This window comes from Eubalaena glacialis, chromosome 18, assembly GCF_028564815.1.
Source record: "Eubalaena glacialis isolate mEubGla1 chromosome 18, mEubGla1.1.hap2.+ XY, whole genome shotgun sequence".
In the NCBI taxonomy this organism is placed as follows: domain Eukaryota; kingdom Metazoa; phylum Chordata; class Mammalia; order Artiodactyla; family Balaenidae; genus Eubalaena; species Eubalaena glacialis.
In genome coordinates this window covers 68,904,569-68,924,831 of record NC_083733.1, presented here as the reverse complement: position 1 = coordinate 68,924,831, position 20,263 = coordinate 68,904,569, and the positions used below count along the sequence as shown (strand labels likewise).

General features: G+C 48.8%; 1 protein-coding gene and 1 long non-coding RNA gene across 2 annotated transcripts; one reads left to right on the top strand and one right to left on the bottom strand.

Moving 5' to 3' along the window:
- The first annotated feature begins 4,176 nt into the window (after positions 1–4,176).
- On the top strand, positions 4,177–7,073 carry LOC133078814 (uncharacterized). The gene is made up of 3 exons (XR_009697945.1): positions 4,177–4,254; positions 4,363–4,556; positions 6,527–7,073. It is a non-coding gene; the product is annotated as an uncharacterized LOC133078814 (long non-coding RNA).
- Positions 7,074–7,896: 823 nt separating this feature from the next.
- Positions 7,897–19,508, bottom strand: LOC133078540 (zinc finger protein 773-like). Its single transcript, XM_061173633.1, has 5 exons — positions 19,223–19,508; positions 17,383–17,421; positions 14,732–14,858; positions 14,134–14,232; positions 7,897–9,823 (listed from the first exon to the last, which is right to left on the bottom strand). Exons 1-5 carry the CDS (start codon positions 19,310–19,312, stop codon positions 8,724–8,726), a joined length of 1,455 nt encoding a protein of 484 aa, XP_061029616.1. The 5' UTR covers positions 19,313–19,508; the 3' UTR covers positions 7,897–8,723.
- Between the last annotated feature and the right edge of the window lie 755 nt (positions 19,509–20,263).

Genomic DNA, 20,263 nt, shown 5'->3' with positions numbered 1-20,263 from the left:
GGTGTTACCTTTAGCTAGAGCTGAGCCCTTGCACTGCAGAGATGGAGGCCAGTCTCTCCCAAAACATGACTTGGTTCTCAGCAGAGGGACCTTCTTTCCACACCTGAAAGCTCTTTGCTATGACGTGGCCCACACAGAGACCTGGGACTATTTGTCCCAGAGCAGGAGTGGTATGCATTCCAGTGGATGAAGGACCCCCTTCCCTAATGGCCTGTGTCTCCCCATCTAATTTTCTGTGTACAGAGGGGCCTGCTGTGTTCTTGCTAGTATGATGGGCAGGAGTCATGAGAACCCCATCCTTTATCCCCATTACCTCACACAGTGTCCTGGGTCCTGGGTCATGGAGACACATCGGTGATTGAGACATGGGTCTTGCTGTTTAGAATGGGAAATACACATGATAACACACAGGTGAGGTATATCAACTCTGTTGCCATGACAGTAACATGCTTATGATCCCCATCCAGCATAATGAAGAACAAGGTCAAAACTTAGGTATGGAGGGGCTCCCCTAGTGGCTCAGTGGTTAAGAATCTGCCTGCCAATGCAGGGGACACGGGTTTGAGCCCTGGTCCAGGAAGATCCCACATGCCGTGGAGCAACTCAGCCCATGTGCCACAGCTACTGAGCCTGCACTCTAGAGCCCATGAGCCACAATTACCAAGCCCGCATGCCACAACTACTGAAGCCCGCACCTACAGCCTGTGCTCTGCAACAAGAGAAGCCACCGCAATGAGAAGCCGGCATACTGCAATGAAGAGTAGCCCCTGCTTGCCACAACTAGGGAAAGCCTGTGTGCAGCAACGAAGACTCAACACAGCCAAAAATAAATAAATTTAAGACTTAGGCATGGAGGACAGATGTGATCAGGAAGAGTGGTCTAGTGGCTGGCTGCAAGCTTGGACTCGGGGGACAATTGGGATTCCAATGCTCCTGAGCTGTGCCCATCACCAGCTGGATGACCTTAGTCATGTTGCTTCCTCATAAGCCTCTCTTCGTGTCTGTAAAAGTGGAAAGATGTATGTTAAACTGTAAAGCATGGGAAGAGGAACAGATGGTATACAAGGATGATATCGTGCAGACCCATGAGGGATGGAAGAGCCCCAGCCATGTTTGAAGATGGAGAAGAGCGCTCCTTGCAAAGGGAACAACATGTGCCAAGATCCCGAGGCAGGCAAGAGCTGGAATTGTTGGGGGAAATAGCTGAAGACCAGTGTGTCCAGGGGAGACAAGTGGGCAGTGAGATGGAGGGTGCAGGGCCCAACGCACATCATGAGAAATGTGGATTTTATTGCAACTGCTCTGGGAGGCTCAGGAAGGGATTCAGCAGGACAGTGGAATGATGTTATTTGTCTCTAAATCTCCCTTTGGCTGCTCTGTGGGGAATGGACTGAGGAGAATCAAAAACTGATGTGGGAGAGAGGAAAGAGGCCACTGTAGTCCAGGAGTATGTTGACAGTGGACTGGCCCAAGATGGTGGCATTGGAGATGATGGGATGAGGATGACCTGGGACACGTTAAGAGGCAGAGCTGACAGGACATGTGCATCATTTGGATGCTGGGGTGAGCCCCAGGGAATGACTTTTCCCCCTCAGTCCTCAAGAGAGAGCCCTCTGCATTCATAGGAAACATGACTCATGGCTTGGCCTTGTGTTCCATTTTCTTGAGCAGCACCTAGCAAGTGTGTTGAGTGAGCGAGTGAAGCTGAAGGTCCCTTTCTGGGACACAGAAAAGGCAGGATGATTCCTTGTCCCCATGATGGTAGTATGGGCAGTTGAATTTTCCATGACCTTATTTCTCTGACCAAAGAGGGGCCCTGGCCCTGCCCAGATTAGATGACTTTAGGCAGGAGGGTGCGTAGAGCAGTGATGAGACTTGAATCACTTCAGGCACTATTCTCAACTGTGCTACTTACTGGTGGCCATTACTCAGGGCAACTCAGGCACCTTTTGGGTTCTTGGTTTCCTCCCCTGTATACTGGGAGATCGAATAACCATTTGAACCTTCATTTTCATTATTTATGAAACAAGTGTGTTGACCATCCCACTTTACCAGGTTGTGCAGGTTAAAGGATATCCTTTTTAAAGGATAGTGTTGGGTATGTGTATATGCTTAAAAGTCAGCTATTGTAACTCATATGTTACTCCTTTGGGTTATCCTATTCCTTCCTCACCAGAAGATGTGCTGATGGGATTTCTAGTACAAATATACTGCAGTTTCTGATGGCATCTCAGCAGATTTTAGTTCTTAAGAAGCTTGATCATGGGCTCTAGTGACATTCTGCATAAGGTCTTGGTTCCCCGTCAGGCAAAGCCAACATTTTTCCCTGCCCCTTGTTTTTTTTTCACTGGTGGAGATGGTGTGGCTGAGGATGCCATGGAATATTAGTTGTGCTTTGAATGGACATTTAAACCTCCCCTTGAAACTCCCTTGTGAAGGGAATTTTGAGCCATCAAAAAGTACTTACTGCTAATTTAATTTATTCCATATTTATTTAATGTAATAGTTGATATACGTAATTTGGGTTTAAATATGTCCTCTTATTTTTCGGATTTCTTTGTGTCACTTGTTCTTTCTATGCCTGCCACCCTCCACGCCAAAAAAAACTTTCTATTACTTACAGATTTTCTTTATTCTAGTTTGGAAAGCATATACTCTAATTCTGTTTGTTATTGTCTAAGCTGAGATTTACAAGCACTTATTTAAAGAGTACAGAGTTATACATACTTTTTCCTCTTCGCAGGCTATATAAGGGACTTGGAACATTAACCAATACGTCCTATCTCAGTATATGTGTTGAGACTTTGTGTGTTAATTCCATCATTGTAACTCCAAAAGGAAGTGTTATTACTGTTTAATACAAATCCTGAGCAGTTGTATCCATCCACATATGCATTCCCCTCTTGGATCCTCTATTGCAGATCTTTCATCTGGGATCAGTTTCCAAATTCTTAAATATAAACTTTAGGATTTCATTTTATGTTTGCTAATCTTCCATTAAATTTCCCATTTGGGGCTCAAAATAGTCATACTCTTTCTTGAAAGACAGCTTTGCTGTGTATGGAAATCTAGATTGGCAGGTTTTTTTCTTCATCAGGTCCTCGAATAGTTCCTTCCACTGTATTCCAGAACCATAATTATATTGGGAGTGAGTGGCAACTTACTTTGTTTATAGCCTTCTGGTCTTAGTTTAGATTATTAACAGAAATACTAACATTAACATGGAGGAATGGGGTTTGGGGTTATCACCCCCAAAGTAATAAATAGTGCTGAATGTGTAGGAAGAATAATAAAATGGATTATCTGGTGACTAAACTGATGGATTGTGCTAGAAACTGGGTAGATGCTCTCCTATCGAATTTTCTCTTTATGGACGCCCTGCTTCCCTTGTATGGGCCATGTAAATGAGCTTGGGGCAATGGAATATGGGCAGAAGTGATCATGAAATTATGTCTTCTAATTTTTGCTCCTCCAGTGGGATATCCCTTTGGGTATTAGTGGTTTCAGTTCTCCCACTTGCTCAGGATTTAGTGCGCTCTTGGGAACTGCAGTTTCAGGCTACCTATGGACTGATGGTGGGGTGGGACCCTTGTACTGGCAATATTGGCAAATTCCCTGATGATACTGATGCTACTGCTGGTTTGGGAACAACTGAATTAGAGCGGGCTCTAGAGCACAGGCTCAGTAGTTGTGGCGCACCGGGTTAGTTGCTCCGAGGCATGTGGGATCTTCCCAGACCAGGGATTGAATCCCTGTCCCCTGCATTGGCAGGTGGATTCTTAGCCACTGTGCCACCAGGGAAGTCCCTCGTTTTGTTTTTTAATTATATATTTTTCCTGAGGTTCTGACAGGTTGAGGTTTGCCTAAGGCTGCACAGGCAGAGGTCTCCAGTTAGATATCTTTCAGGATGGGGCTTCGCCCAACGTGGCCACAAAACTCTGGCGTGGTCCCTGTCTTTGGAACCGCAGAGCATTAGTTCTCAGGGTCCCTCGCAGGGCTGTTTGGCCTTTGCCATGGAGAATGGGAAGGGCTTATCCTTACCTGGCGGGCGGTAGGACAGAAACTACATTACCCGGAAGGCTGTGCTTGTGCGTGCGCGAAGGGCGCTCATCCAATGACTACCCAGGAAAGAAGCGTTGCCTCCCGGGGAGGTGGAGGCGGGACTTCCGATGATGTCACAGAGGCTCTTGTGGGGTCAGCGCGCCTCGTCGGTGGAGACCCGATCCTGCTTCCCAGGCGGCTCTTAGGGATCAAGTAAGGAGGGGAGGAGAGACTAGGACCTACCTCTGCGGCTTTGTACGAGCCGTGACCCCCGCCTGGCGGCGTGCTTTTCCGGCTCCGCACCAATCCTCTTTCCTCCAGGTCCCTGGAGTCGGCGTCCTCGGCCTTGTGTGCCTTTTACACGTGGGAAACTGAGGATTGGAGTGCGGGGTCAGCCAAGGTCACGCCCCGACCAGGGCCGGACGACTGGGGAGTCCACTAAGCTTGAAGGACCCGCCTGGGTCCCCGCCCAGTTCACAGGGTGGACTGGCGACGGGTAGCCGGGTCGGACGCAGGTGAGTAGGTGGGCTTCAGGCCGCCAGCCATTGGGACCCTCGTCCTATTAGCCCCAGAGTCCCCATATAGATGATGCTGTTGTCCTAGGACTTTTTTGCCCTCCGCTCTCTCTGCCCTGGAGTTTGGGGTACTCAGAGGTGAGTTATTCTTGGCCTATGGTCCTTAATTGAAAACGGGGATTGTGTGGCGCATTTCCAATTTCTGGAACCCAGTAGGATGAGGTAAGGGTTGCCAGGCACAAGAACTAGCATGTGCATATGCTTCGTTGTGGCTCTGACCTGAGAATGTTCTAGAAACCACAAGTCTACGCTATGTCTTCTGGGACCAGAGAGCAGGTGGGCAGGAATCAGCTGTGAAATGGCAAATGAGGAGCTGGGCCTTCTGAGGGTGGTGGGAGCCATAGACGGTTTAGAGCTCATGGAGGTGCCCTGATTCAGGTCGTAACAAGCTCTCTCTGGCTACAGAACACACCGTGGGGGTGATTGTTTTCCTAGTATTCAGTCAGCTGTATTTTCCTCTGACAAGATCTAATGATACATATTTTATTATTTTTACTTTTTTCTAGATTTAATTTGCTCTATATTTTGTTGATTTTTTTCACCTGTATTAATTAGGACTATAGTTCTGTAATTACTATTTTTTGTACTCATTATGTTTTTATATCAATTAGGTTGGTCTCTTAAAATGAGTTGGAAAGCATTTGATCCTTCTCTTATTTTCTGAAAGGACATGTTATTGTAGTATTATTTACCCTTTAAATGTTTTATAGAATTTGCCAGCGGTGTTTGATAATTTCTTATTGTTTTTGAACATATTTTATTCAATTTATTTCTAAATACTTCATATTTTGATGGTATTGTAATGGATTTCTTCTTTTCAATTTCCAAACATTCATTGCCAGTATATGGAAACACAAGTAATTTTTGTATATTGGCCTTTTTATCCTGGGACCTTGCTAAACTCAATCATTCTCAATCATTAGACCTAGTAGCTTTTTGGTGAATGAGTTGTAATTTTCAACATAATCATATCTTACATGAATAGACAGTTTTGGTTCTACCTTTACAATCTTTAGAACTTTTTTTTTTTTTTATGTTACTAACACAGACCACTAGTACAATGTTAAGTGATGAGCATAGACATACTTGCATTATTCCCAATATCAGGGCAAAAGCATTAGGCTTTCACCATCAAATATATTAGCTGTTGTTTTTTTCATAGATACCCTATATCACGTTGAGGAAGTTCCCATCTAATCCTAATTTGCTGAGAATTTGTATCATTCACTGGTTTTGAATTCTGTGAAATTCTTCCACTACATCTTTGAGATGATTGTTTTTATTTTAGTCTATTAATATAGATTACATTATAGATTCAGTTGTTAAATCATCTTTGCATTCCTGATAAACAGCACTAGGTTATGATTTATGTGTTTTCATATGTATATGGCTGGATTCAGTGCTAAAATTTTGTTAAGGTTTTTGTTGTATCTATGATCGTGTGGGTATTGGTCCATAGTGTTTTTGTTTTTGTTTTTTGTTTTTTTTAATTTATTTATTTATTTATTTAATTTATGGCTGTGTTAGGTCTTCTTTTCTGTGCGAGGGCTTTCTCTAGTTGCGGCAAGTGGGGACCACTCTTCATCACGGTGCGCGGGCCTTTCACTGTCGCAGCCTCTCTTGTTGGGGAGCACAGGCTCCAGACGCGCAGGCTCAGTAATTGTGGCTCACGGGCCTAGTTGCTCCGCGGCATGTGGGATCTTCCCAGACCAGGGCTCGAACCCGTGTCCCCTGCATTGGCAGGCAGATTCTCAACCACTGCGCCACCAGGGAAGCCCGGTCCATAGTGTTTTAATAGCATCATTCACTTAACTAGTTGGGAAATGTTTGAATCTTGTTTTAGAAGAATTTCTGTGTAATTGGTACTGTTTCATCTTTAAATATTCTTTAAGAGTTTTTACATGTTCCAGGGATGACCTGGTAGCTGACAGCCACCAAGAAAACAGGAATATCAGCCCTACAACCACAAGGAACTGAAATTGCCCAACGACTCAAATGAGCAGGAAACAGAATTTCCTCCACTCCATGAAAAAAACCACAACCCTGCCAACAACTTGAGTTGAGCACAGTGAGCCCATCCCAGGTCTCAGTGGGCATATGACATATAGAACTATAATATAAATTTGTGTTGTTTAAGCCATAAGTTTGTGGTAATTTGTTAGGACAGCAATAGAAAGCTAATACATCAACATTATTCTTCAAGTACTTTTTTTTTTGGCCATGCTACGCAGCTTGCGGGATCTTAGTTCCCCGACCAGAGACTGAACCTGGGCCACAGCAGTGAGAGCACTGAGTCCTCACCATTGGATCACCAAGAAATTCCCTTCAAGTACTTTACTTTCTAATGCAAGAATATTTCCTATGCTCGTGTTATACTTTTCCAGCTCCAACCTGGAAATAGCCTCTTATCTAAGGAGTTCTGATTCTTTTTATTGAAATATCGTATTCATAAGCCAATAACTGGACAATAAATATGCTCACAGCTGCTGGAATGCCACTTCTTTCTAGGCTGTCTCAGAAGAGATAGGGAATGTGTTCATATGTAAACATTTCTACATACATTGAGTTTTTTATGTGTATTTAAATTTACAGATATTTCACAAGATTGGATATTTATTTATTTTTAAATTTTATTTATTTTTGGCTGCTTTGGGTCTTTGTTGCTGCACACGGGCTTTCTCTAGTTGTGGCGAGCAGGGGCTACTCTTCATTGTGTATTGCGGTGGCTTCTCTTGTTGTGGAGCATGGGCTCTAGGCATGCAGGCTTCAGTAATTGTGGCTTGCGGGCTCTAGAGCATGGGCTCTAGATCGCAGGCTCAATAGTTGTGGCGCACGGGCTTAGTTGCTCCGCGGCATGTGGGATCTACCTGGACCAGGGCTCAAACCTGTGTCTCCTGCATCGGCGGGTGGATTCTTAACCACTGCACTGCCAGGAAAGTCCCAAGACTGGATATTTAAAAGGGTCTTAAGACTCCAATAGTATACTCAGATAAGGCTCTTTTTACAGGCAAAGATAAGAGAAAGAGTACGATACCAAAAGTACAATCAATAAAAAACAAATGGGTAAATTGGATTTCATGAAAATTAAGAAATTCTACTCTAGGAAAGATAACGTTAAGAAATGAAAACCAAAGTCACAGACTGTGAGGAAATATTGGTAAAGCTTATATCAAATGAGTAACTTGCACCCAGAATATATTAAGAAATTGCGAGACAATTCCTTAACAGTAGGCAAAAAACTTTGAACAGATAATTCACTAAAGATATATGGATGGCAAATACACAGGGAGTCATTAGGGAAATGCAAATTAAAACCACAGTGAAATACTACTACATACCTACTAGAATGGCTAAAATGAATGGCCAGTGTCTTAAATACAAAGGTCAGGAAGGATGTGAAGAAACTGGAAAACGAATACACTCCAGGAAATGTGAGATGGCATAACCATTTAGAACACAAGGTGGCAAGTTCTTAAAAAGTTAAATATTTGGATCAACTTCCAGCATGACAGTGTGAGGAGCTCTGCAAGCCCTGCTTCCCAATGAAACTGGTGAAAAATTATAAAAACACCATTTAAAGCCTCTAGAAATGATCCTAAGGCTACACAGCAAATGAAGAAACATTTAAGGAAATCTAATACTCAGGACGAACAACAAGAGCCAGTCACATCTGAACCAAGGCCACACCCTCTCTCCCTGCTTCGAACTCAGAGATGAAAACTCCAGACTGAGGCAGCCAAGAACACAGGGCTCCCTCTCACTAGAGCTGCCAGGCAGAGGACTAGCCTCTCAAGAGGGGCAGGATGTCAGCAATTCTCATCCTGCTCCAGTGTGCATGTTTGGATGAATGATATTCAATTGTTGGCTCACTCATAAAGGCTGCTCTCAGAGCTTCTATGTTTAAGTTAGGTTGACCAGGAGACAGCACATGCCCTGCACTCTTAAGGCCTTTCTCCGATCTGAACTTTCTGGTGCCAAACAGGGTTAAGACTTTGGCTGCAACCTTTCTTCATGTCCCCGTATTCATAAGGCCTGTTTGAGCTGTGAAGTTTCTGTTGCTGAATCAGAGTGGACCTTTGGTTAAAGAATTTTCCACATTAGCTGCATTCAAGACTTTTCTCCACTGTGAACTTTATGGTGTTGAATGAGGTTGAAACGCTGGCTAAACGATTTCCCACAACTGCTGCACTCATAGGGCATTTCTCCAGTGTGAATCCTCCGATGTTTAACAAGGCTGGAGCTGTGGCGGAACAATTTCCCACATTCCCTGCACTCATAAGGCCTTGCTCCAGTGTGAACCCTCTGGTGTTTAACGAGGCTAGAATTCTCACTAAAGAATCTTCCACATTCATTGCACTTAAAAGGCTTTTCTCCAGTGTGAACTTTTCGGTGTTGCATGAGGCTAGAGCTTTGGCTAAAGAATTTCCCACATTCGCTGCACTCGTAAGGCCTTTCTCCAGTGTGAACTCGCCAGTGATTAATAAGGCTTGACTTGTGGCTATAGAATTTCCCACACTCACTGCACTTATAAGGCCTTTCTCCAGTGTGAACTCTCTGATGTTTCATGAGGCTTGAGTTAAAGCTAAAGAATTTCCCACATTCACTGCACTCATAAGGCCTCACACCAGTGTGGATTCTGTGATGCTGAACAAGTGTGGAATTATGCCTGAAGGCTTTTCCACATTCACTGCATTTAAAAGGCTTTTCTCCAGTGTGAACTCTCCGGTGTTGAATGAGGTCAGCATTGCGACTAAAAGATTTTCCACATTCACTACACCCGTAAGGCCTTTCACCAGTGTGAACTATTTGGTGTATAAAAAGGTTGGATTTATGGCTAAATAATTTGCCACATTCGCTGCATTCATAAGGCTTTTCTCCAGTGTGTAGTCTCTGGTGCTGAACAAGTAAGTATTTCTGACGAAAGGCTTTCCCACACTCACTGCATCTGTAATGCCTTTTTCCAGGGTGAAAGCCCTCCCCACTTTCGGTGCTCCTATGTGGCTCCCCTCTGCTGTGAGCCACCTGATGCTTGGGAAGACCAGAGCTAGTTGGGGAGACCTTCCCACCCTCCTCACCCTCTTCTCTTCTTGAGGGTTTCTCTCCGGAGCTCAGCTTCTGGTGTTGGTGAAGGTTTGCTCTGAGCACTCCCTCTACATAAACACCCGGCTCAGGTGCCACGTCCTCAGCCTCCGCTCCACACCAACAACCTGAAAGCAGAGAAATGCTGATGAAGAGTATGTAGACTTTGGCGGGACGGGGCAGCACCCTCACAAACGTGTCTGACTGCCAGCATGGAGTCCCTGGGATTCCTGGCAGGGTGAGGGAGAGCTCGCTGTGCAGTGCAGGACCTGACAACCTCACAGGTCAGGGGGACTCATGAGTAGCAAGGATACAGGATGGGGTGCAGCCCAGGGAGGAAAGGCAGGGTCTCCAACACACTCCTCTGCAAATGGCTTTCAGCAGGGCTTCAGCTGCTGGTGACACAGGAACACAGTGCAGAAGGGTGTGTCCAGGCCCAGAAAAATTGAAGGCAACTGAGTAGCTGGTGTTCAAGGACTATTAAGGATATGTGTACACCTCATGACACATGGAGTGAAAGCTTGTATTGTGACCTGGAAAACTTCCCATTCTGTTGCCTCAACAGCCCCACAAACAAGCTGTAAACTATGCCACCATGTGCACCAGTGTGAGAAGGTGGGCCCCTGCCACAAGTTCTCTTACCTACCCTCCTGACTGAGACCCAGTGCCATTTAAACTCACCAGTGAAATCCCCTCGCACCTTCCTCATGTTCCTCTCCTCAGTCCTAACCAGTGATAATGCATCCCCTTCAGAGAAGTCCACCATGGCACTCTGTGAAGGTCGATGGTGCTGGCTACCGCTTCTTCACTGCTGTCGCTCTTTGTCTCCTGATCCCATGGGTACTGGGGGCCCCATTCCTGGAGATCAGTGGCTCAAGATCTTACGGGCCAGGATCTTAGCAGGAACATTTAATTCCAGCAACTCCCAATAACCAGAGGAGGTGAGCCAATTATTCAAGAAAAGTAAAACATCTTCGCAACATTGCTGGGCTCTACTTAGTGCCACTGCATATCAACATGCCAACTACTGCTCAGCTCCCAAGGTCTAGGAACGATCAGAAAAGGAGATCTGGCCACCAGAGCTGTCCTGAATGGATCCCGACCCAGCTGAAGTCACCTTAGAAAGGGAAGCTGCTGCCTACGAGAGGGGCCACAGAAAGGAAGCATCCAAGGTCTTAGACCCAGCGGCTCAAGAACACAGGAGATCACAAGGAATTATAAGGTGAAACTTGCAGTTTCACAAGACTAGAAATACCAATGATTCTTAAAGATTTCATTCAAAGAGGTGGGGAAAGGGAGCTGATTGGTTACTGAGAGCATTTAACATGGGTGCACATTCAGCCCCAGAAATGAGGCAGCTGCCAGCATTTGGAAAGAGGCTAAGATGCATAATTAAAGATACTTTGGCCCTCCAAGTTCAATTCTCACCTGATATTTTGGGGCTGAAGGACCTCAGGAAGGACAGAGGGTATCCCAAACGTCAGGGTAGGTGTGACAGAGACCAAAACTTTCTATGGGATTATAAAGGCCTCAGATGAGGAATCTGAAGCCTCTACCACCACTTGGGACTCAGAAGCCCTGCCGTTAACTGAATTGGATTTTCATGGCCTGGAGATGCCCAATGGGAAATGGTCAAGGAAGCCCATGTGCTCCTCTGCAAAAACTGGAATGGTTCAATGGATCTATCAGTTCTTTGGGCATTCAGACAAGGAGAACCCTGAGCACGTTTCTAAATCAGGAGGCCCTCTTTGTCACAGAGTCCAGGAGTTGTTCTTGCAGGCGCCCATCCCGATACAGAGCTTTGTTGCTTAACCTTATTGGTATATCTCACACCAAATGGGAGGCCACGGATGGAACTATCTCCAGATGTGCCATGAGAGCTCCGCGCACCCTGACTCACAAATTCTGACGTATCACATCCGCCGCCTGGTGTGCGGTAGGTGTGCGGGTAACCACCCTCACGCCTAGCATTCTTTCCCGACTTGCTGACGCCCCCTACTGCCTCCAGGGTGATACTGGTAGAACTAGTCATGGCAAACAAACTGCACCAGGTGTCAACAATCTTTATCAAACAGCTGCCCATGATGGTGACCCCTGATGCTTTTGAGTTTTCCTATGAGAGACAGATGTGTATGACATCTGAACAAGCTCAAGTCCCTCTCACAAAGTGAGAACCTGTGGAGTTGCCCCTGCTGGTGAAGGTAGTAAACATGCCATAGTATCACCTGAAACAAGGTACTGGCCTTTGGCTGGTTGTTCAAGATCTACTAAAAGAAGGGGAGATTATTCCTGCTATTTCTCCTTAACAGGAGCGGCACTTAACTGTTGATTATCGAAACCTTAAAGTTCAAGTTCCCCCCATCAGGGGTCCAACACCTAACATAATCCAGTTAACTGAAGACATCAAGAGGGCACCAGTGACTACTTGGCCATGGTGGATCTGGCCCAGTACATTTTATTCTGGGCCTATGACCCCTTAGTCACAGCCCCAGTTCGCCTTTACCTTTGAAGGAACCCAACATACATTTACCAAGTTGTCCGTGAGTTATTTAAACAGCCCAGCCCACAATTACTGCCAGGACCCGGACCGGGTCCCCTCCCCACTCCAGTTCTTTATCCACCAGGTACCTCCCTTTTTCCATCAACCCAAGGACGCTGGGCAAAACAGGCAATTATGTATTCCCATCTTATTTTTTAATTTTAATTTTAATTTTAATTTAATTTTTTTGGCTATGTCGTGTGGCATGCGGGATCTTAATTCCCCAACCAGGGATCGGGCCCATGCCCCCAGCAGCAGAAGCGTGGAGTCTTAACCACTGGACCACCAGGGAAGTCCCTATTTATTCCCATCTTAATCAGACTTGTGATAGCCGCAGGAGACACCAGCTTTGGCACCAGTACAGCAGCCTTTGTCAAACAAGATCAGATCACGTCTGCCAACCAGCGCCTTTCAGTGGCCCTTTCAGATCACGTACAAAGGCTGCAGGAAACCTTGGCCCTTATTCAACAAACCTACAAGTCTCTGAGCCCAAATGGTCATGGATAACAGACTGGCTCGTGATTGTTTACTAGCCAGGAAAGGTGGCTCAGGACAGCTACAGGCCAAGCTACAAGGATTAGGACAAGTGGTAAAAATCTTTCGTAACATAACCAAAAGCTTCCAAAAGACTCCCTTAAACCCGGAGGTGCCTGATCTGTTCTCTTGCTTTTCCCCTACTACCTGCCGTGCTGGCTGCGGCCTGGGTTTCAAACCCTCATTATATACCTGGTAGGACCCTTCTTAGTTGTCACCTTTGTCAAAGATTGCCTTTGGTGGCAAGAACAAACTATTCCTGTCACCTCTAACATCACCACAACCCAGGTGGCAAGCGTCACCCATCCCAATGAGAGTTGATAATGATGATGAGACACCACAGGGTCAACTGTATTGCAACCTTTGAAGCTCCCTGTTTTCCTGCTCCCTCGGCATCCCCACAAAGAGGTTGTGAGCACCCCGCCAGTGGCACCAGTGTGAGGAGGCTGGTCCCTGCCACAAGTTGCCCTTCTGGTCCTCCCCTGAGTGTGACCTAGTACGTTTAAATGCACCAATAAAATCCCCTTGTGTTGGACTTCCCTGGTGGTGTAGTGGTTAAGAATCTGCCTGCCAATGCAGGGGACATGGGTTCGAGCCCTGGTCTGGGAAGATCCCACATGCCGCGGAGCAGCTAAGCCCGTGCGCCACAGCTACTGGGCCTGCGCTCTAGAGCCTGCGAGCCACAACTACCGAGCCCGTATGCCACAACTACTGAAGCCCGTGTGCCTAGAGCCCGTGCTCTGCAACAAGAGAAGTCACCGCAATGAGAAACCCACGCACCGCAACAAAGAGCAGCCCCCGCTCGCCGCAACTAGAGAAAGCCCGCACGCAGCAACGAAGACCCAACGCAGCCAAAAATAAATACATAAATAAATAAATCCCCTCGTGCCTTTTCTTGCATTCTCCCCCCAACCACCAACAGAGACACTTGCCAACAGGTCCTCACCCTCTGCTTTCCCCCTGCTCCATTGAGCCTGCTCCCTCGCGCTCCTCCCACGTGACCCCCCTCTCGGCGTGCAGTGACTGTCTCTCTGGACCTGTGAGCATAATAAACTTTGGTTTTTTCCTTAGGCTCTCCTGTGTTTCCTCTTGTGGCTGCACCTGCCTGGCCATGTCATAAAAGGGCACAAAACGGGTCTACTGTTGGCGAGCACTGCAGAGGGAGCAGTGGAGGACAGGTGGGGGACAGCCCTGGGTCAGAAACCAGAGCAGCCCTGAGAAGTGGGCAGAGCTGAGGAAGAAAAGAAGAAAATCAGCCTTCGCCCCTTGTTTGACACCAAAACATCAGGGCACCATGGAGAGACTCCTGGTATGATTTGAACCCATCCCTGAGTTCCCTCTTCCCCACTTCCTCCCTCCAAGCACCTCTTGGCGTGGCTGTGATCACGACTCCACAGGCAGGCACAAAGGGCTCTCCCCACTGCTCCAACTGAGTAACTTCATGGGTCCTGGAAGATGTGAGTCCTAAGGGAGGGACAAGGCAGGCAGGTCAAAGCAACCCGCTCCACGGCAGCCCACAGGGACGAAGACTGAATATTACAAACAAGAAGCTTGGAGAAGGATCTTGCAGGAACAACCCAGTCAAGCAGTGGCCGTGTTGGTACCTCAATTCCTGGCACAGGCAGATCCCATGTCAGCCAAAGGAAGAGGGCAGAACTGGGGGCACAGGACTGCCATGGATCTCCACAGCATCACCAGGCCGGGGAGAGGCCAGTAGCGTGTGATCCATCAGTCGGACTACAACACTCCTGATCCCCAAACCCTTTCTTGCACAACTTTGGGGCAGCAGCAGCTTAGGGACAGAAGGGGTAGTGTACCCAGCCCAGGCTTTCACTCACAACACCTACTACAGGACACAGGGAAGGACGCAGTACCCATGGACCAGCTTTGGGAAGGACAGACCTGCCCTTGGAGAAGGGGAAGAGCAGAGCTCCGCCTAAGCTGTGGGGTGCAAGGAACTTACCCAGAGAGGCCATCAGTGAGAAGTTCTCCAGCATCACACTGCAGTACAGGAGTCTCTGGGCTTCATCAAGGAGCCCCCACTCCTCCTGTGAGAAGTAGACAGCCACATCCTCAAATGTCACTTGGCCCTGCCAAGATGGGGATGGTTCAGTTTATGTGCAGCCTCCTTTCCCAGGACTCTAAGCATCTCCCCAAATATCCACCCTCCTCACAAGCTCCCCACCTCAGAGGAGATCCCAGGCCCTGGTGCCATTGATGCCCACCCTCTGCTGGCCGTCCCATCGATCACTGTGTTCAGCCCTCATCAACAACAGGTAGGGGGGCACGTGTCATCTGAGCCCTGGTGCTGGCCTGCAGAGCCTCACCCTTCTGCCAGACAGCTTACCTGGGATCCTCTAGATTGTGCTTCCCAAACACAACCAAAACTGAGTCACCGTTCTCCCCTCAGGCCCCAGTCCAAGGGCCTGGGGCCATCAGTTGACACTCCCTCCCAACATGTACATCGTTCTTGTTTTTAAATATAAATTTATTTATTTTATTTTTGGCTGCGTTGGGTCTTCGTTGCTGCACGCGGGTTTTGTCTAGTTGCGGCGAGCAGGGGCTACTCTTCATTGCGGTGCACGGGCTTCTTATTGCACTGGCTTCTCCTGTTGCGGAGCACAGGCTCTAGGCAAGAGGGCTTCAGTAGTTGTGGAACACAGGCTCAGTATTTGTGGCTTGCGGGCTCTAGAGCGCAGGCTCAGTAGTTGTGGCTCACGGGCTTAGTTGCTCCGCGGCATGTGGGATCTTCCCGGACCAGGGCTCAAACCCATGTCCCCTGCATTGGCAGGCGGATTCTTAACCACTGCGCCACCAGGGAAGCCCTGTACATTGTTCTTTACACCACACCTCCCTTCACAGCCTCAACCCCTCACTGCCACCACCACCCCCTACACCACATCCTGCATCTCCCTGGCCTCACCACGTGCCAGTGTGCACATGGCATCCTGAGGGTGCTTGGCAAGTGCAATCAGAATCCTACCCTGTCCCAGTGTTCCAAAGGCACTAACTGCCAGGGGCAACCCCCCGGCCTGCTTTGAAGGCCTCCTTACTTGGTCCTTATCCTTGCTTCATCGTCAGCCTCCCGAAACGACGCGCAGATCTCAGGTACACTCAGCCCTCTTCCACTTCTGTGTTGCAAACCTGTCCCCTCACCAGTCTCAGCTTCCTCTGACACTTATTCAAAGCCCAGGTCTAGGGACTTCCCTGGTGGTCCAGTGGTTAAGACTCTGTGCTTCCAATGCAGGGGGCTCGGTTTCCATCCCTGGTCGGGGAACTAAGATCCCACATGCGCGCAGCGTGGCCAAAAAATTTAAAAAAAAAAAAAAAAGAACAAAAGCCTAGGTCCACCTGTCTCTCACATCAGGCTTAACAGCTGTCCCAGAGGACCCTGTGTGATCTTGTGCTAAGCTCCAGGTCACAGTGGGGATAAGAACAAGAGCCTGGGGAGCCCATAGCTGGGTGAATAAGCAATAGCACCAGGTCTGCTGTCATCTCACTGCCTTGTCTCATGTCCACTCCCCAAGGAAACCCCGGCCACCAGCCAGATCCTCCTCACTCCTACAACGCCTCCCCATGGCCACTACATTCCCTCATGTGTTTCTGTGAAGCCCACCACCCCATCTAGCAAGAGACCCAGTCCTCGGCCCCACACTCTCCTCCCTTGTCACCTAACACACTGCCACAGGACCTGAAGGTGCCCCCTGCCAAATCTGATCGCAGTTCCATCCTGGTCCACACACCATCCATATTGGGGGTGAATCCAATCTGAACGCTTCACCTGAACTCAAAATGTGTGTGTCCAGGTATCCACTGGATGAATCCACTCAAGGGTTTCTGGAGCATCTCAGTTCAACAGCCAGAACCTAGCTCCTAATATTCCCACTGAAAATTACTCTTGCCGCCGACTTCGACATGGTAGTACTAACCCTGCTTCTAGATACTAAGGCCAAACATCTCAGAGTCACCCGACTCTTCCTCTTCTCTCTCCCACCCTCCACATCAGAAAGTCTGCTCAGACCTACTTAAAAAAACAGACACGGGCTCCAACATGTCTCCCACCTCCACTGCCACTACTCTGGTCCAGCTACCAACACTCACCTGGACTATTGCAGTAGCCTCCTCCCTGGTCTCCCTGTAACCCAACAGTCTGCTCTCTACTCTGCAGCAGAAAATGCTTGTTAAGCCTGGGTCAGATCAGTTCCCTCCTCTGCTCCAAACGTTCTATGGCTCCCACCACCCTCCGAATAGAGGCCCACCTCTTCAGCCCACCATTCCAGGTCTAACGCCTGCTTCCTGCTGTTTCCACCAGACATAATGGAGACCTAAGGTTGCCTGAGCATTCCCAGCTCAACCTCACCTCCAGCATCTTCTAATGTTGACCACTGTGAATGGAATTTCTTCTAAGCGTCATGCCACTGGTTGCGAGAAATGGAAACCAAGCTGTATAATTCCTGGTCTGGACTCAGGGACCTGACCTTGGATGACCACCTTCCAGGGATCTCAGATGGCAGGGTAGGGAGAGTAGCAGGTAGAGTCCCAAGACACTACAATCCTGGAGCCCATGCAGGTGGGAGGTGAAAAGGGTGAAGACCGAGGACACCTTTCACTTACCTCTTCATGGTCTGCAAGTGATTCTGCAGCCACAGCAACCTATGGAAAAGCAAGGCTGTGAGAAGCAGGCAATAATGTTGGGCCCCAAAGGCTCAATCAAGGTGCCTTACATCATCTGGGTCTCAGTCCTCAGTGATGTCTCTTACCAGCTGTGTGACCTTGGACAAATACTCGACCTCCCTGTGCCTCAGTGTTGTGATCTGTCAAATGGGGATAACAATGGTGTCCACTCAGTGGGGCTATTGTCTGCATCAAACTCATTCCTATGCAACAAGTTCTAAATATCAATTCTTACTGTCCTCATAAGTGACGCTTCTGTCAAGATTTCCTGGTAGGTATTAAAAATGCAGTTTTTTAACATGCCTTTTAACTAAGAAAATACAATATTGAAGATGTTTGATTTAATTGAATGCTTAGCAGTATATTGAAATTTCAACGAATTATTAAGTGTTTATATCCGTTAACTTGTTAAAGCCATGTTATTTTAATTGCCTATGTAAGTGTGTATGTATATACATACATATTTATGTACACACATATATATGTATTTTTACCAGTTAGTGTTAAATGAGTATTTATTTCATAAACTCACGATTTAATAAACTGGGGGCTTGGGCCTGAGAAAATTGAGTAGATACTAGTCCTACTGGCAACCTAACTGCCTGCTATACACTCTCCTGAAGGGAATCCTGCTAGGGGCCTTTGCACTGGAGCAGCTGCTCATCCCTCCTGCCCTAAAAGCTGGGGGAACTTAGGCACCAAAGGAGATGCTCTACTAGCCTCGCTGAGTATTCTTTTTCTCTACAAGGAGTGGAAATGAGGGCCTGCTGAGCCTGGAGTGGCAAATCTACACCACTGAACATCTCAGTCTCCACCCCAGACCTGGGTCCTTATACCCTATAACCCTCCATTCCTGCACACACCAGCGAGAACCACTTTGGAGCACAGGACTCCACCCCTCTAGAGGCAGCCCCACCTTCCAGGCTCATCTGAAGTAAAAACTTTGATTCTCCCTCCTAAATAGGACCCACAGTCCTTGCCCTGGTCCAGGCCACCACCCATCATCCCTTGGATATCTCCAGCCCAGATCCCTCCGCAGAACCCCATGAGTGAGTGAGCAAGCTACCCACACGACACCTCCACTCTGGCACATCTCAGGGTTACCATGTCCAAAATCCAACTCCCAATCTTATCCCTGAAGCCTGCTCCCTGCAAACCAAAAAACAGGATCGTCCTTCCTTCCCTACTTTTTCACAGCCACATCTGGTGCAGCAGGAAATCCTGTCTGTTCAATGTTTAAAGCCCGTAAGAAATCTGATCAATCCTCCCGCCTCTTGCCACAAGCAATGGTCCAGTCCGCACCAGAACTCTCTATTAGTCTGTTGTACTTACTTACTCACAGGTCTCCTAGTCTCCACTCGTATCACCCCCACCCCCGTCTGTTTTTCCCTGAGAAGCCTTTGGAAAACTTTGACACATAGATTGAGTCTCTCCACTTCACAACCCTCCGTGGCCACCAGCGGCCGCAGAATGAAGGCCCAGCTGCTCCGGCTGCCTTTTCACGTGGGACTCATCCCCTTAAGCTGCTCCGTGCAGACTCGAGAGAAACCTCAAGTTTAAGACTCTCAGTTCGGTTACTGTTCCAAGTCTTTGATTGTGCCGGTCCCTCTGCCTGTAACCCTCTCCCACACCCCATCATACTGGCTGGCAGAAATGGGGACCCCCCCACCCACGAGCTCCCTACAGACCTGGACCCAGGGGCTCGAGCAGGGGACGATCAGTGGGGCCTTTGGTGTCCGGTGGGGTGAGGGCGGTGAGAGATCGGAGGACGAGTGTTTACCTGAGCCGGGACTCTAGCCGCTGCCGCAGCCATCGGAGTCTGTGGGCGGAGCCGGGCCGGGAGCGGCGGACCAGGTCGGGCCCCAGGCATCCCTGTCCCCGACCCAGAATGGGGTCACCCCCGGGCGCTGCTGCCCGAACGTCAGACCCGCCTCAGTGCAGTGCAGCGCCTGCCTCCTCTCCCGCCTTCCCGCTCTCGTCACCGCAGTTCAAACCAGCTTCCCGAAGCCTCAGACCAGGCGGAGAGACCCAACAGACCCCAAAACGACCGCCCCTAAGCGGACGCCTGAAGTCCCGCCCAGCGGGTTCCGCACGCGCGCGGAAATGTCTGTTTTCTTGGCCGAGCACAGCCACCGGGGAGAGCAGCGCCTGCTGGGTAATGTAGTTCACACACCTCCAAACCTTGAGGCAGTGGACACGTAATAGAGGAGGGGCGGGCACGCAGCTGTTTGCACGCGCCGTTACCGCGCGACCGTTACCGGGCAACCGTTACCGCCAGAACGCTAGGGGTGACTGTTAGCGCCAGACCTCAGCGGGGCGGTTAGAGGTCCCGCTGGACTAACGGTATGACTGGTGGTGGTCCTCCAGCGGAGAGTGTGGTAAGAGGCGGATCCCGGACTCCCCCGCCCCCAGGCCCTCTGACCTTAGGCGGGCGGGTGAGCTGGGGGACCCTGGCGGGGAAGGCTGGGGGCTGTGTCCTGCAGAGCTCCAGAGCCCTTGCCACCGCCGCCCACTGGCGGGGCCCAGACCTTGATGCAACGGCAAACGTCTCCCCTCATCCCCACCTCCGTGACCTAGTGGTGGCTGCAGTCTGCATGGATCGCGGTTTGCAGAACCCTGCAGACATGCACACACACGTCCCACCACCCCGTTTGGGCAGCCTAAGGAGCCCGAGGGCCAGTTGGGTCCTTGGTGCCTTGCTCCCCCAGTGATGACGACGGGGCAGGGTCTGTGGACCTGGCCCTGAGGGCACCGCCAGCTAAGATCTGCCTCTTCCCCTGACAGGGTAACTGGCCGGAGCAGGGACCCCCTTCTCTTAGCC